The sequence below is a fragment of the Oryza brachyantha genome, chromosome 2, assembly GCF_000231095.2.
Source record: "Oryza brachyantha chromosome 2, ObraRS2, whole genome shotgun sequence".
In the NCBI taxonomy this organism is placed as follows: Eukaryota; Viridiplantae; Streptophyta; class Magnoliopsida; order Poales; family Poaceae; genus Oryza; species Oryza brachyantha.
Window position 1 is genome coordinate 872,371 of NC_023164.2, and position 14,184 is coordinate 886,554.

A 14,184-nucleotide genomic window follows, 5' to 3' on the forward strand; every position below is an offset into this window, starting at 1 on the left:
GGATGGTCAAACGTTGGACACGGAAACCGAAAATTGGTTTTTTTGGGACAGAGGGAGTACTCACTCCATCCCAAAATAAACCAATTTTCACTTTTTACCTGTAAGTTTTGACTCAACGTCTTATTCAATTTTTTTTGCGATTGATATTTTTGTTTTTATTAGATAATAAATCATGAATAGCACTTTACGTGACTAATTTTTTTCTAATTTCTTAAATTTTTTTTTAATAAGACGGATGGTCAAACATTTGACACGAAAACCGAAGAATTGGTTTTATTGACAGAGAGGAGTAACGCCCAAGGACAGTGCGTGAGAACGATCGGAAGGGACTGGATATTCCCCGTCAATGGGGAGCGGGCCCCACCTGTCAGAGGAACCAGCTACGCGACGGTGAAGCCCAGAGCTCTCGCACCGCATCGAACCCCAGGGATTCGCACGCAGTACGGACTGCTCCCAAGGAAGGAGAGGAGCCGGCAGCCGCGCGACCAATCCTCCCCGATAGCCTCCCCCCACCTGTTCCGCCGCCTCGATTCGATTCCCCCCTCTCCGGCCGCGGATCAGGCGGCGGGGTTCCGCGCCGCCGCCGTCCTCTACTACCACCAGGCGGAGGAGGTGCTGGTGCCGTAGGTCGTAGAGGAGGAGGAGGAGGAGGCCATGGAGGCGTACAAGCTCTGGGTGCGGAAGAACCGGGAGCTCGTCCGCTCCCTCGAGTCGCTGGCCAATGTAATTCTAGCCTCCGATCCCGAATCTAGCTGCTTGGGTTGGGTTTTGATTGATTTTGGCAGCCAGCGGGGAGTTTGTCGATCCGGCGGCGCCTCTTGTCTGGGGTTCGGGGCGTCTGGGTTTTGTGGTTGGAGTAGGCTGAATCGGGCGCTATGCTGTTGACTGGGGGTGATGGGTTCTGTGGTGTGTCTCAACCGAGGACAGCACCGAGAGGGTTCATTCAAATTCGTTATTTTTTGCTGCAATTGTTCATCTTTGTTCGACTCCAGCATCATTAAATTTGGTTAGGGCTTCAGCGATATATATTTTTTTTCAGGGGTTGACATGGATACTTCCTGAGCGCTTCGCCAACTCCGAGATCGCACCCGAAGCAGGTACTGTCAATTATCCTTGAGTAGGAGACTAGGAGTAACATTTAGCACCACTGCATCACCATTTGATATGCTTGCTGCTTTGTCATGTGCTTCACCCATATTAGCTTGTTATATTTGCAAGCATTTAGTTACACACAATTTTCCAATTACAGTTCGCGTGCTTTGTCATGTGCTTGACCTTTGAGCCGTATTAACTTCATCACCGTTTGATCGCACCATCCATCGAATATTGATATGCCATGGGTCCATCGCCAAGTATGGTTTCTCTGGAATGATATCTTGTTACACACAATTTTCCAACTACCTCGTATCGTGTCTGGGTGTTAGCATAGTCGCTTCTTGTTTGGACGCTAGCATAACCACTCTCCATAGGTCTTGGATAGCACATGCACATGAAGCCAGAGTAAATCAGGAGCCTTCTGTAGACCAGGCCAAGGCTGTGATCAATATTGTTGACACAAAAATAGTCCACTGCTTGTTGCTGCTGACCATCTTCTAGTTGTTGAGTATTTTTAACTACTTATTGCTAACGCAGTCACCTACTAACTAGATTAGGTCTTTTGTGTTATAATGGATACCACTTGAGGAGCCATATAGATGAAACAAATATTGTTCTTTACTATCATCGCGTAAAAATAGGTGGCCTGTTTCAGAATTGGGTTCCTATTATTCTTTTCCTTTTTTATGGTCAATTGTCAGGGAAACTTGTTGTAGGGGCTGAGCAGCATGCCTGTGGTCACCCACCTTGTATTGATTATATATTATAGCTTATAAAGACCTGCTTATGCAGCCTTATTATCAATAGATAGCAATTATTGGGTAAAAATCTTGAGTACGTTTACCTTCTGATAAGATATACACGTATTTTGCAGATACTATTCGCTGGCAAACTTGTATTGTTAAATGCCCTGGCAGTTAAAACAATTCATTGTTACTAACTTAGGATATCAGCTATTTACCTTCCAGCTTTGTTACTATTCCAGTTCAAAAAGCTTGGCAGTTAAAACAATTCATTGTTACTAACTTAGGATATCAGCTATTTACCTTCCAGCTTTGTTTCTATTCCAATTCAAAAAGCTATAGAGATTAATTCTTTAATTTTGTTAAGGCTTTCGAAGGATACTTTATACTGTAGGAAACAAAGCAACACTCTTTCACTTTGCAAACACATGATGGCTTGTTGTTGGGCATTGTTTTCCTCTTATTTAAATGACACATATTTTATGTTACAAGCTTGATCATTTCACATTTAGACATCTTTGCTTTTCTTGAACAGTATATGCACTTCTGGGTATTGTGAGTTCTGTCAATCAGCACATAATTGACACGCCAACTGATAGTCAGGCATTGACCTCCAAAGAGCAATCAATCCCATGGTCCCTTGTTGTCTCTGTACTCAAAGATATTGAGGCAGTTGTTGAGGTGGCTGCCCAACACTTTGTTGGAGATGATCGCAAATGGAGCTTTCTTGCTGTTACAGAAGCTGTGAAGTAAGATGATAACTTAACTTATCAGTTTCTTGGTTTCATAACTCATAAATAGTCTGCATATTAAAGCTTTGCTCAGACAAATGATAATGGTTCTGCAACATTTCAGAGCAGTTGTCAGGTTAGCTGCTTTCAGGGAGAGTGGCTACAAGATGCTCTTACAAGGAGGGGAGGTGACACATGAAGAGGAGATTAATGTTCTTGAGGAAAGTTTTGGAGCCAAAAGTAATGGAGTGCCACTCATTTATCCAATGGATGGCCATTTCCAAAACGGTCATGGAGTTGCATCTAATGGTCTTGATGGAAAGGCTGGATTTGTATCGAAGAGTCTGGAGGGAAGAGCAGTAGCTGCTCTTAACAAGTTTGGCCAGAATGCAAAGATGATGTCAGATCCCATGTGGATGAAGAGGCCCCTGCCTCCTCCTGATCCTCCTGGTAAAATAATGGTTCCCTATTGGAGTGTCATGTGTCCTGATCTGTGCATTATATTAAGGGATGATTGTTTGACTTTTTCAGGGAAAAAAACCAAATGACATATTTGCAGATGAAAAATAGTTTGCGAATAAAATTTTTATATACGTGTTCTTAGCGATCTAAAATCCAAGGCTGAAAAATAAGCTACAATGAAAACCCCCAAAAATCTACTCTAAATTTAAGGTTGAAAGGCTTATAAGCATAAGTAGAAACGTAAAGATGGGGCTGTTAATGTTTGAATCATTATCTTTATTCATATTGAGTTATTTGTTGTGTGCTGTGCAGTGATGGTGGTTGAGAAGCCAACTTTGGCAAGTATTTGGTCCTCTAAAGGAGTTTCAGGGCGATTGTTTTTCTTGGGAGAAGTTGTCCACATATTCAGACCACTTGTATATGTACTTTTGATTAGAAAGTTTGGAATCAAATCATGGACCCCATGGTTAGTGTCTTTAACCGTGGAGATCACAAGTCTTGGTATCCATTCACGTGCGACTGATCTACATCAAAGAGGGGGTAAAGTTCATCAGCTCTCATCTGCTGAGAGGGACGAGGCAAGATTATTCTAGCTCTCTATTTTGTTGAACTTTGTTCGATCATGTTTTCTCTTCTTCTGAGTTAGCTTTTTCTTTCATTGGTTCTACTCCATCAGTTGAAAAGGCGAAAGGTGATGTGGGCACTTTACGTCATGAGAGATCCATTCTTTGCGAAATACACCAAGTAACGTGACCATGAAACCTTATGATAATAGTAGCATGGATTGATTTTACTTTTTTTGGTTCCTGCTCTTACGCTTCTGCTCTACAGGCGCCATCTCCAGAAGGCTGAGAAAGTGTTGAATCCAGTGCCTCTTATCGGTTTCCTTACAGGTATGCGCACCTTCTCCATATCTGTAAAATCCTATCCTGCATAAACTCAAGGAGGAAATATTTTTTTGTAACATAAACTCATTAATTGCAGGCAAACTCACGGAGCTAGTGGAGGGGGCTCAGACACGGTATACATACACATCAGGCTCATAAGGATGTGGACCAGCAGTCAGATGTCTGAGAGCTTCCTTAACGATTTCCCAAATTGTCATGATTGGCCTTTTTGTGCTTCATGAGAGCTGGCTGATGGGTTCTGTTTTGAGCTTGGTCCTAATCCTGTATGTACCTGCCATTTCCTAGCAAGATTTGGCATCCTATCAGATGTCTTGGGCTGCTGAGTTGCGGTCATTGTAAACTCTCTTCTGGTGGCAGTTGAGGATCTAACTATACCGTACTATATCGATGTATAATGTTAAGAATAGGCACATCATCCCTGCAATCATACTACCATGTATTTACCAAGCAGGACATACTGTAACCCCAGAACAAATCTATGATAAATTGCTTGGGGGTTTTCCATGAACTCTCAGATTTTGTGCTGCAAGTGCAAACCTTCCATGCTTGTGCTCTGTGCTATGAATCAGTACGTGTTTGTACTCCCATCCTTAATTTGGCCTTGGCGTTTCTCCTGAGCTTACGTAGGGCCTGTCTGGGGGGAAGTTTCTTTTTTCTTTTAGAATCTCCAGCTCTACAAACAGGTTTCATCCAGGTTTTGAGCATCTGTTGTAAAATTCAAGAAATGAATTATAACCTAGAAGCAAAAGCTATTCTAGCAGCTGGGGAAGATGGAAAAACTCTTCTAGTAATTGTAGCTTTTTCCATAATCTTCAGCTACCATACTGACCATATTAAAAGCTACAGCTACCCAAACAATCCATATTTTCATGTAATTTTTGAGAACTTGTGGTTGTAAAATCTAGAAAATAAGATAGAAACCATAAGTTGAAAAGTTGGTTTCTCACTTATTGCTTTTTAAAATATTAAGCTTCCAAAAAATACCGTAGCTTTTACCGATTCACCAGATGATGCTATTATCTTAGAGCAAGTTCAATAGTATAGTTAACTACTAGCTATAATTTATCTATAGTCAATCTAATAGCCAATTCATACCATAGATACCTATAAAACATCAATACATGGCCCTACATATCATACATATATTTTGTCTTGGAGTCCATGTGCAATTGGCTATAAATTAGTAGTCCACATCTCTTCTCTCTTTGCTCTTATCTTTTTAAAATATACTTAGAGCTAGCTTATAGCCTGCTTGAAAATTCTTTTCACGATAGGATCTAGATCACGAATAATGCAATGTCCTACTTCGGGTAAATCCTTAACCCTTTCTCCTCGTACACTAACAATAAGTTCTTTTAAGGGACAAAAGCAAAAAGCAAATAGAGTATTTCACTTGACATATACGAGTGTATTGGTTTGGATCCCAAAATATGGATTTCATGCAACTTTTCGCGAGAACCTGCAAAAATCGAAGCAATTCGGATGAAATGGTTGGGGGTCCATTTTTATGGGCCGGAGAGGTTGACAGGCCAGGCCCATACTGCGGCACGCCGCCACTGGCCCAACCCAACCTCGCTCGATGAAACCCAACCCAATCCAGTCTCCCTCCCACTTCATCCCTCGCAGGAGAACCCTTCTCCACTCTCCTCTTCTCTTCCCTCGCGCCGCCGCCTCCCCGACGACGCTCCGCTCCGCTCCACCGGCGTTCCCTCCCCGCGTCAAGGTGAGGTGACCTCCCCTTCCCCTCCCCCCCCTCTCTCTCTCTTTCTGTCTACCCATCTCGCTGTGCGATGCTGCGCGGGGCTCGGATCGGTCAGTGTGTAGCCCGCTCCGCTTCTGTCGCGATTAGTCTGGGTGCTTCAGATGTAGAGCTCGGATCTAGATGTATGTTTTGCTGGTTACGCCAGTAGTTTCTTGTGTTCGATATCTGCCCACCCTGATGCGAGTTTTTTCTCTCTCACTGGTCCATGCAATGATTTGGTGGTGCTTTTGCCCTAATCGTTGCCATATGCGAGCGCTTCACGCTTTAGGGAGAAAATTTGTTCTATTGGATTTGTTTTATATTTTATCTGATGGGTTTAGTTTTTCTGTTCATACCTGGTCAATTGTATCTCTGTATACTTTTGTTGGTTATAACTCTTCCACAACTGCAGAGCTTGAAGCACAGTAGAAGGAAAGGACCAAGCAGCAGCCATGGCATCCCGATTTTGGGGACAGGTACGTTGCATCACTATTATTGCAGTAATAGATATGAACCCTGTTCTTGTTGCTTATGATAATTTAATACCTCTCGTGTGGATCTACCCAACTTCAGGGAGACAGCGACTCCGAGGAGGAGGAGCAGGAGATCGAGTCGGAAGCAGGAAGCGAGAGCGAGGATGAAGGTGGTGATGCCGGGGGGCGTGGCGGAAACCAGAACCGCTATTTGAGGACGACGAATGCAAGCGACAGTGATGAGTCTGATTCTGGTCAGCGAGTGGTCCGCTCCTTGAAGGATAAGCGCAACGAAGAGTTGAAAATTACCGTTGATCAGATGCGAAATGCAATGAAGATCAATGACTGGGTGAACTTGCAAGAGAGTTTTGAGAAGCTCAACAAGCAGCTTGAGAAGGTGGTACGTGTCAATGAATCCACCACAGTTCCAAATATGTATATCAAGGCCCTTGTATTACTGGAGGACTTTCTTGCTGAGGCACTTGCAAACAAAGAGGCTAAGAAGAAGATGAGCAGTAGCAATGCAAAGGCACTAAATGCGATGAAACAAAAACTAAAGAAGAACAACAAGCAGTATGAGAACCTTATCCAGGAGTGCAGAGAGCACCCAGAGCGCTTTGAGGATGATGATCTGGAAGACAAGGACGTGGATGATGAGACAGAGGATGACGATACTGATGCAGATATTGAGGATCCTGAAAAGATAGCTATGTCTGAATCAGAGGAAGGAGATGACGATGAGGAGGGTGATCAGGATGGTGGAGCCTGGGAAACGAAGCTGAGCAAGAAAGATAAGCTTATGGACAAGCAGTTTCTGAAAGATCCAAGTGAGATTACATGGGATATTGTTGATAAAAAGCTCAAGGAGATTGTGGCTTCAAGGGGTAAAAAAGGTACGGGGAGGGTTGAGCGTGTTGAGCAGCTTACCTTTTTGACACGTGTGGCAAAAACACCTGCTCAGAAGCTTGAAATTCTTTTTCATGTGATTTCCGCCCAATTTGATGTGAACCCTAGCTTACTTGGTCACATGCCAGTCAACATGTGGAAGAAGTGTGTTAACAACATGCTTCTTGTGCTTGATATACTGCAGCAGTATCCTAATATTGTAGTAGACACCTCAGTGGAACCTGACGAGAAGGAAACTCAGAAGGGTGCTGACTATGATGGAAAAATCCATGTTACTGGTGATCTGGTTGCGTTCCTGGAGAGACTGGATTCTGAATTTTTTAAGAGTTTGCAGTGCACTGATCCATATACTAAAGATTATGTTCAGAGGCTCAGGGATGAACCTCTGTTTCTGGTTGTTGCACAGAATGTCCAAGATTACCTGGAACGTGTTGGTAACTTTAAGGCTGAAGCTAAAATTGCACTGCGTCGTGTTGAATTGGTATACTACAAACCTCAAGAAGTATATGATGCAATGAGAAAGCTGGCAGAGCAGAATGAAGATAGTAGGGAGGATGAAGATGCAGAGGCTGACGAGGAGCGTCAAGTAGCTGATGATAATAGGGGGCCTCCACCATTTGTTGTGATCCCTGAGGTCGTGCCTAGGAAGCCTACCTTCCCAGAGAGTGGCAGAGCTCTGATGGATGCATTGATGTCTGTGATTTACAAGTTTGGAGATGAAAGGACCAAAGCCCGGGCAATGTTGTGTGACATTTATCACCATGCTATCTCTGATGAATTTTCTGTGGCTCGTGACTTGCTTTTAATGAGCCATTTGCAAGATGGGGTTCAGCTGATGGACATATCATCGCAAATACTGTTCAACAGAGTCATGGCCCAGCTGGGGCTGTGTGCTTTTAGGGCTGGTTTGATAACTGAAGCTCATGGTTGCTTGTCTGAGTTATATTCAACTGGGAGAGTGAAGGAGTTGCTTGCACAGGGTGTGCAACAAAGCCGATACCATGAAAAAACTCCCGAACAGGTTTACTTCTGAACTCCCTGCAATATACACTGCCTTTTTCTCATGTAAATACCTTCACGCATGCAACTCACCTCACAGTATAGGGTCACTGATCTGCGCTGATTATTTTTCAATGGCTGTACTCTTAACATGTATATTTATGTTCTTGCATTCTCCATCATTTGATTTATTATTATTCTTTTTGTTGTTGTTATTGTTATTGCATTTTATTAGTTTTTTAAGAATGTGCTGCATACGGATTTTACATGAAATGCTTTGATTGCTGTATCACTAATAATATTAGTGACCCTATCTTGATATGCCTTCTTATTTTCCTTATCTATAGACCTAGAAATATCAATTTATTTTCTGAAGCTGTAGTTTATCCCAGAGATCTCATTAGTTTTTCGAGGAACATACCGATTTTACTTCAAATGCTTTGGTTGCTCTAATACTTATAGTTCCAGCGTTTTTACCATTATATGCCTTCTTATCTTTGTTATCTAGACCTAGAAATTTCAATATATCTGCTGAGGCTGCAGTTATCCCAGGAACTGATAGTTAGACTATTTGTTCTTGCACAGTAGTCTAAAGATATAACTGTACATCTTTTGCACTAATATAAGTATTGCTCTAATATCTGCAGGAAAGGCTTGAGAGGAGAAGGCAGATGCCTTACCATATGCATATAAACCTTGAGCTTTTGGAAGCCACACACTTGATTTGCGCAATGCTGATTGAGGTCCCCAATATGGCTGCCAGTACTTATGATAAGAGGAGGTATATGAACAGAACATTCCGCAGGCTTCTTGAAATCAGTGAGAGGCAGACTTTTGTTGGACCACCAGAAAATGTGAGGGACCATGTAATGGCTGCAACAAGGGCCCTCAGCAAGGGTGACTACCAAAAGGCTTTTGATGTCATTAATTCACTTGAGATATGGAAGCTTTTGAGGAACAAGGAGCATGTTCTTGAGATGCTGAAGCTTAAGATCAAAGAAGAAGCTCTTAGAACCTATCTATTTTCATACTCTTCTTGCTACGAGTCCCTGAGCCTTGACCAGCTCACTACAATGTTTGACCTTAGTGAGCAACAAGCGCACAGCATTGTTAGCAAGATGATGATGCATGAGGAGCTTCATGCTAGTTGGGATCAACCAACCAAGTGCATCATTTTCCACAACGTTGATCAAACTAGGCTTCAGGGACTCCTCTTCCAGATGGCTGATAAGCTCTCTGTCCTTGTCGAGAGCAATGAGAGGGCATATGAAGCTAAAACTGGTGGTACTCTTGAGGGGGCACCACCCAGGCGCAGGGGTGATGGTCAGGACTCATCCAACATGGGTAAGTGGCAGGATAATTTCCTATCGTCTCAAGGGCGGCAAGGCGGTGGGAGGTCTGGCTATGCCGGCAGAGTTGGAGGCTCTGGAAGAGGTGGTGGTGGTGGGTACCAGAGGGACAGGGGCAGTCAGGGTTCCCGTGGAGGCTATGGTGGTGGTGGTGGTGGTTCACGCTTCCAAGATGGAAGGTCTCGCACGCAGTCCGGATCAATGGCTAGAGGAGGTGATGGCAGTGCACGAATGGTGAGCCTGAACAGGGCTGGAAGAGGTTAGAGGACAAGTTCTCCAGGATAGTTTTCAGCACAAAGTTTTGCAGGTTCCGAAGCACTGATCAAGTTTCTGGCATTTCGAAAGTCACCTCTGTTCTGAACCTAGTCTTGTTTTCTTAATTTCGTTGCAATTTACGGTTTAAATTTACCAGTCACTTGGACAAAGAACTCTGGTTTGTACTCTGTAGTACCATGGGAGTGAGTGCTCCATATTCACTCCTATATCTTATATCATGCTGCCACTATTTTCTACTGTTGTTGCACTTTAATTTTACGTTGTTTACTTCTGCGCACGTGTGATTGCATTGATCGAAATTGGAGGTCATGTGTATGCTTCAGTGAAATGCGCTATGGATCCTGTTGGTATTGAGTTCCAACAGTTTGGTATTGAAATTAGCAGTAAATCTGTCTTCATGACAGAAATGCTTTGATGGTGCTATTCGATTGACAGTTTCTAGTTACTTGAAACGGACGTGTGCTTAAGATGGTGTCATTCTCTTGGGGATTTGGATTTAGTTTATCTCGGTACGACGAATATGAATTTGGATTTGGATTTAGTTTATCTGGGGATGAATGTATATGGCATGTCAAATGTATGTCTCATACTGTCAAATCAGATAGCGAATGAATGATTGCATCTCTAATTTTTCCATTCTATTATACACCATTGTAATGGCAATGTACAGGTATGACATCTGGTAAACATGGAGAAAAAAAAAGAAAGACGAGCATGGCACACGAGCAACCTCATGTCACAACCTTGCCATGGTTCTACTCAGGCTTAGTTGGTCGCTTCCTACAGAGCAAGCATCGGCATCCTTATCAGCATCCTTATCGAGAGATTTACGACGAGTAGATTGTGAGCTTATGTAGGAGAGGGACTGCAGCCACGACACGAGTACTGGCTTCCTTGTAACATCGTCAGATTCAGCAACATGAGCATGCATGTCGTCGAGGAGCACATCCTGGCCTTCCTTTGGTAGCAGACTGACGAATTCTGCCAGCTCCTTCAGCAGATAAGGGAATGACTGCAGAACGAGTCCAAAAGGGTGTCAGTAGTACACTGCAGCTGCAAAGGCCTAATGCATTCTCAAGAGATAACAAAACATTGGAATGGATGATGCTGAAACATAGCTACTGTCCTACTGAGCATGGGGCATGGAACATAATGGTTCCAGAGTCATTTGATCATAAAAAATGGCATTCATCTTTACAAGTAAAGAATTCTGCAGTACAAGACTATACTAAACAGATTATCCTAGTTAAGTTTGTAATCTTGGTGTTATGAGAATTATGTTGCTTTGTGATTCCATGATTCTTCAGTAAAAGAATTGCCTTCAAAACTGAGGTATCATCCGGAATATAAGAATGGGGTTTACAACAGATCAATATTTCAAAAAAGAAATAGTGCTCTACATGCAAACAAACTAATAAGGGGGATAAATCTTTACCTGAATATCCACAAGGAAGATGAGTCGCAGCAACAAGTCTAACATTTTCTTACAAGGTTCTGTGCTGCCTTCCCATGACCTCCACAAGGATTTGTCCTGGACCTTTGAGGCGCAAAGATCTTTAGCCTTAACAATAAGGCTATGGATACAGAAAAGAATGGCTGGACTTCCAGCAGGAAGATGTCGGGTGAGTGCTGCAACTCCTGATGCTAATCCTTCAAAGGGAGTAACCCCAGGATATGCCTATTAAGTGAAGAAACTAGACAAGTAAATTAGGATTCCACACAGAAATCAAATATGGAAATAGTAGCCAATGAATTACCTCCAAAGTTCTCTTGATATAGTAAAAGGCAAGTTGCTCTTTCAAAGCCATTCGATCATCCTGATCAGTATCTTTGCCGGATGACAGGAAAGATACCACCACAGAGTGTGAGGCACGTGTTACTTTCTCATTTGAATGCTGTATATATCTGACAAGTTTGTGCTAAGGGGAAACTTTTTTCAATATGTAAATCTAAATAGCGGTCAAAGAATTAGAGAATAAATATTAAGATGGGCAAAATCAAAAAAAGGTAGTTACAAAGGATACAAGAACATGATCGAAGCTAACTTATCCTGAATCATGTGAGCTGGAATGAGACTAATGCAAGTAGGTATAACACGCAGGTAAAACAATATGCGTGATGTCTGAACCATATCTTTATACCAGATATATCTTGTTCCATCCAAGGTCAATAAATCTACAATAAACCAAGGAAGAATCTTAATCAACAGTATCAGAATCAGAATGCTACAATGAGAGAAATGACACTTCAACAATCAACCTGGTTTACTTGTCAATTCGGCATAAGAAGGAATTGACTCAATGAATAAAGCAGAAACTGCCGCATTCTCCTGGTTGACAAGCACAGCACGCCGGACCGCCTCAGTGTACTCAGGAAGGCGCAAGTGTCTTAGATGCTCCAAACAAGAGAATGACACTAAGATCCTAACGGCAACCTCTGGCTGAAATCCCTCTGAGGACTTAGCAATCAACCTGTGTTTAGTGACCTCAGCAGCAAAAACTACAACCATAAGGAATGCAGCCTCAGCAATCTTCCCAATATCCGTAAGCAAACCATCATGCTTCCCCTGATGCAAAATTACTGCTGCACGAAGATGAGAATACAGCACCTGTGCATATTCCCATACACAAGTTTCAACAGAAGTTTTAGCCTTATCCCTGGCAAAGGAATACTGATTACAGAGAATCCCAGTAACAGGTCCAGCCTCCTTGAAAAGGAGGCTATCCAGATGTTGCTTGACCCGATTATTGACAACTTCAATTGAATTCCCATCTGGACTTTGCACAGACATCTTGAGTAAATCTGGCAGAGGAAGAAGTTCCTCCAGTAGTGCCATACAGACACAACGCAACACTGACTCATGAGAAGTGACCTGCCCACACTGTGTCAAGCCCAATGCAACACACTGAAGAAGGATACGTCTATCATCAACATGTTCCCCTTCTAAAACTGCCTTGTCAGCTGCAAATCGGATAGTTCGCTCAGGCGCCTCCTTCAACTGTGGATCAAAGTCCAGCCGGTATCTTGCTGAAGCAACCCTCAATGCCCTCAGTGCACCACAAGCTACCATCACCACTGTAGACAGAACATAGCCCTGATTCTCGCACGTCTCCGGTGAAATTATCTCGAAGAGAACCTGAACCTTCCGCATCTTCCTCGACTCGATGAATCCCAACAACAGCCACTCTACCATCTTAAGCACCCTAACACTAGCAGACAGGTTCCCAATCCTCCCGCAAATATTAAGCAAGGATCCAGTAATCCTTCTAAACTGCGCCTCATCAGAAGATGCCAACACGCAACCAATACCGGCAAGTGCCAGGTGATCAAGATCATGGCAGCTCTCGCTCCCCTTCTCCATGCCATCGAGAATTCGACCTACAGCCGCAACAGGATCGCCATCACAGCCATCGCTGGACTCACCACCGGCGAGATTGGCCGTCGTTTTGCTCCCTGAATTGGCATGGCCGGAAAGATTCGTAGCGCTCCTAACGGAGGCAAGCGCGCCGAGGAGGAGGAGGCGAGGGGAGACCGGGAGAGAGGCGGGAAGAGGAGACGCCGGTGGAAGGAGGTGCGGGCTCGTGGCGAGCAGCGGTGAGACGAGGCGCGGGTGGAGCGGGAGCAGCGGCAGGAGGAGCGAGACGTGGGCGGAGGAGAGGCGGAGCGAGCGGCGGTGGAGGTAGAGGGTCTCCAGGGCGGCGAGGGCCGCGGCGGGGGAGGAGGAGGGGTCGCGGAGGCGCGACCACGCGGAGAGGATGGTGGAGGGGGCGGGCGGCGGAGGCGGTGGAACGGGAGGCGCGAAGGTGCCGGACTCGAGGAGGTCGGCGAGGGCCACGGCGGCGGCCGGCGGCGGCGTCGCCATGGCCGGGATTCCTTGCAGCTGCAGCTGCGAGGGTTTGGGATTTGAGAAGGGAGGAGAGGAGTTGAGACTGACACGACGGCGGCGCTGACGTTGCGAGGTCAGATTTGTGACGACAAATTGCAAACTGAATACTGCACGGTTTAAGAATAATTTTGGACTTTTTATACCACCGAAGGCGTATTTTTAGATGAAAGATTATATGATTTTATGATAAATACTTAACAGTGTCAATTAACTAATATAAAGTTAAAAATATATTTTAAAATATAGTATATTAAACTTTTATATATTTTTTAAAAAATATAGCAAAAGCTAAAAAATATAAGAAAAACCAATGTTAAAGAATGCAGCCTGAAGAGCGCGCTCAGCCATCGCCGCGCATTATTTCACCCAATCTTTTCGTTTTTATTTATGTTTATAAGCTAAAATTAAAGTTTCTAACTTTAAATTTAGAGTTTACTTTAGGTTTTTCACTAAATTTTCAGACTTGGCTTTTAGATCAATAAGAATACATATATAAAAGTTTTATTCACAAGTTATTTTTATTTTCTGCTTATAAATATACCTCTAGGCTTTTTTCATGGCCAAAACAGGAACACCAGCAGATTCTCATAGATGCCCATAACGGCTAGGTGACCG

General features: G+C 43.6%; 3 protein-coding genes across 4 annotated transcripts; 2 read left to right on the forward strand and 1 right to left on the reverse strand.

The window, feature by feature from the left end:
• The first annotated feature begins 439 nt into the window (after nucleotides 1-439).
• Nucleotides 440-4,468, forward strand: LOC102714530 (peroxisome biogenesis protein 16). Its single transcript, XM_006646749.3, has 8 exons — nucleotides 440-723; nucleotides 1,040-1,097; nucleotides 2,374-2,587; nucleotides 2,694-3,019; nucleotides 3,344-3,609; nucleotides 3,708-3,775; nucleotides 3,863-3,924; nucleotides 4,016-4,468. The coding sequence occupies exons 1-8, from the start codon at nucleotides 655-657 to the stop codon at nucleotides 4,075-4,077; spliced, it is 1,125 nt and encodes a 374-aa protein (XP_006646812.1). The 5' UTR covers nucleotides 440-654; the 3' UTR covers nucleotides 4,078-4,468.
• A 1,102-nt stretch (nucleotides 4,469-5,570) lies between these two features.
• LOC102712965 (eukaryotic translation initiation factor 3 subunit C-like) lies at nucleotides 5,571-9,998 on the forward strand. Of its 2 annotated transcripts, none has more exons than XM_040520577.1 (4): nucleotides 5,571-5,667; nucleotides 6,093-6,156; nucleotides 6,254-8,080; nucleotides 8,706-9,998. In XM_040520577.1, exons 2-4 carry the CDS (start codon nucleotides 6,133-6,135, stop codon nucleotides 9,669-9,671), a joined length of 2,817 nt encoding a protein of 938 aa, XP_040376511.1. In that variant the 5' UTR covers nucleotides 5,571-5,667; nucleotides 6,093-6,132; the 3' UTR covers nucleotides 9,672-9,998. The 2 variants fall into 2 exon arrangements, with proteins under 2 accessions (XP_040376511.1, XP_006648257.2); XM_006648194.3 differs by having other exon boundaries at nucleotides 5,571-5,662.
• Nucleotides 9,999-10,236: 238 nt separating this feature from the next.
• On the reverse strand, nucleotides 10,237-13,583 carry LOC102713243. Its single transcript, XM_015832951.2, has 5 exons — nucleotides 11,943-13,583; nucleotides 11,708-11,858; nucleotides 11,441-11,588; nucleotides 11,119-11,361; nucleotides 10,237-10,695 (listed from the first exon to the last, which is right to left on the reverse strand). Exons 1-5 carry the CDS (start codon nucleotides 13,543-13,545, stop codon nucleotides 10,420-10,422), a joined length of 2,421 nt encoding a protein of 806 aa, XP_015688437.2. The 5' UTR covers nucleotides 13,546-13,583; the 3' UTR covers nucleotides 10,237-10,419.
• Nucleotides 13,584-14,184: the final 601 nt, after the last annotated feature.

Excerpts from the sequence above, each read along its gene's own strand:
- LOC102714530 (XM_006646749.3), top strand. The coding sequence starts at position 655 with ATGGAGGCGTACAAGCTCTGGGTGCGGAAGAACCGGGAGCTCGTCCGC. Across the intron at positions 2,588-2,693 it reads GCTGTTACAGAAGCTGTGAA|AGCAGTTGTCAGGTTAGCTG; the intron begins GTAAGATGATAA and ends GCAACATTTCAG. Across the intron at positions 3,925-4,015 it reads TCTTATCGGTTTCCTTACAG|GCAAACTCACGGAGCTAGTG; the intron begins GTATGCGCACCT and ends CATTAATTGCAG.
- LOC102712965 (XM_040520577.1), top strand. The coding sequence starts at position 6,133 with ATGGCATCCCGATTTTGGGGACAG. Across the intron at positions 6,157-6,253 it reads CATCCCGATTTTGGGGACAG|GGAGACAGCGACTCCGAGGA; the intron begins GTACGTTGCATC and ends ACCCAACTTCAG. Across the intron at positions 8,081-8,705 it reads ATGAAAAAACTCCCGAACAG|GAAAGGCTTGAGAGGAGAAG; the intron begins GTTTACTTCTGA and ends TAATATCTGCAG.
- LOC102713243 (XM_015832951.2), bottom strand. The coding sequence starts at position 13,545 with ATGGCGACGCCGCCGCCGGCCGCCGCCGTGGCCCTCGCCGACCTCCTC. Across the intron at positions 11,589-11,707 it reads TTAGCTTCGATCATGTTCTT|ATATATACAGCATTCAAATG; the intron begins GTATCCTTTGTA and ends CAAACTTGTCAG. Across the intron at positions 11,362-11,440 it reads ATATCAAGAGAACTTTGGAG|GCATATCCTGGGGTTACTCC; the intron begins GTAATTCATTGG and ends TTCACTTAATAG.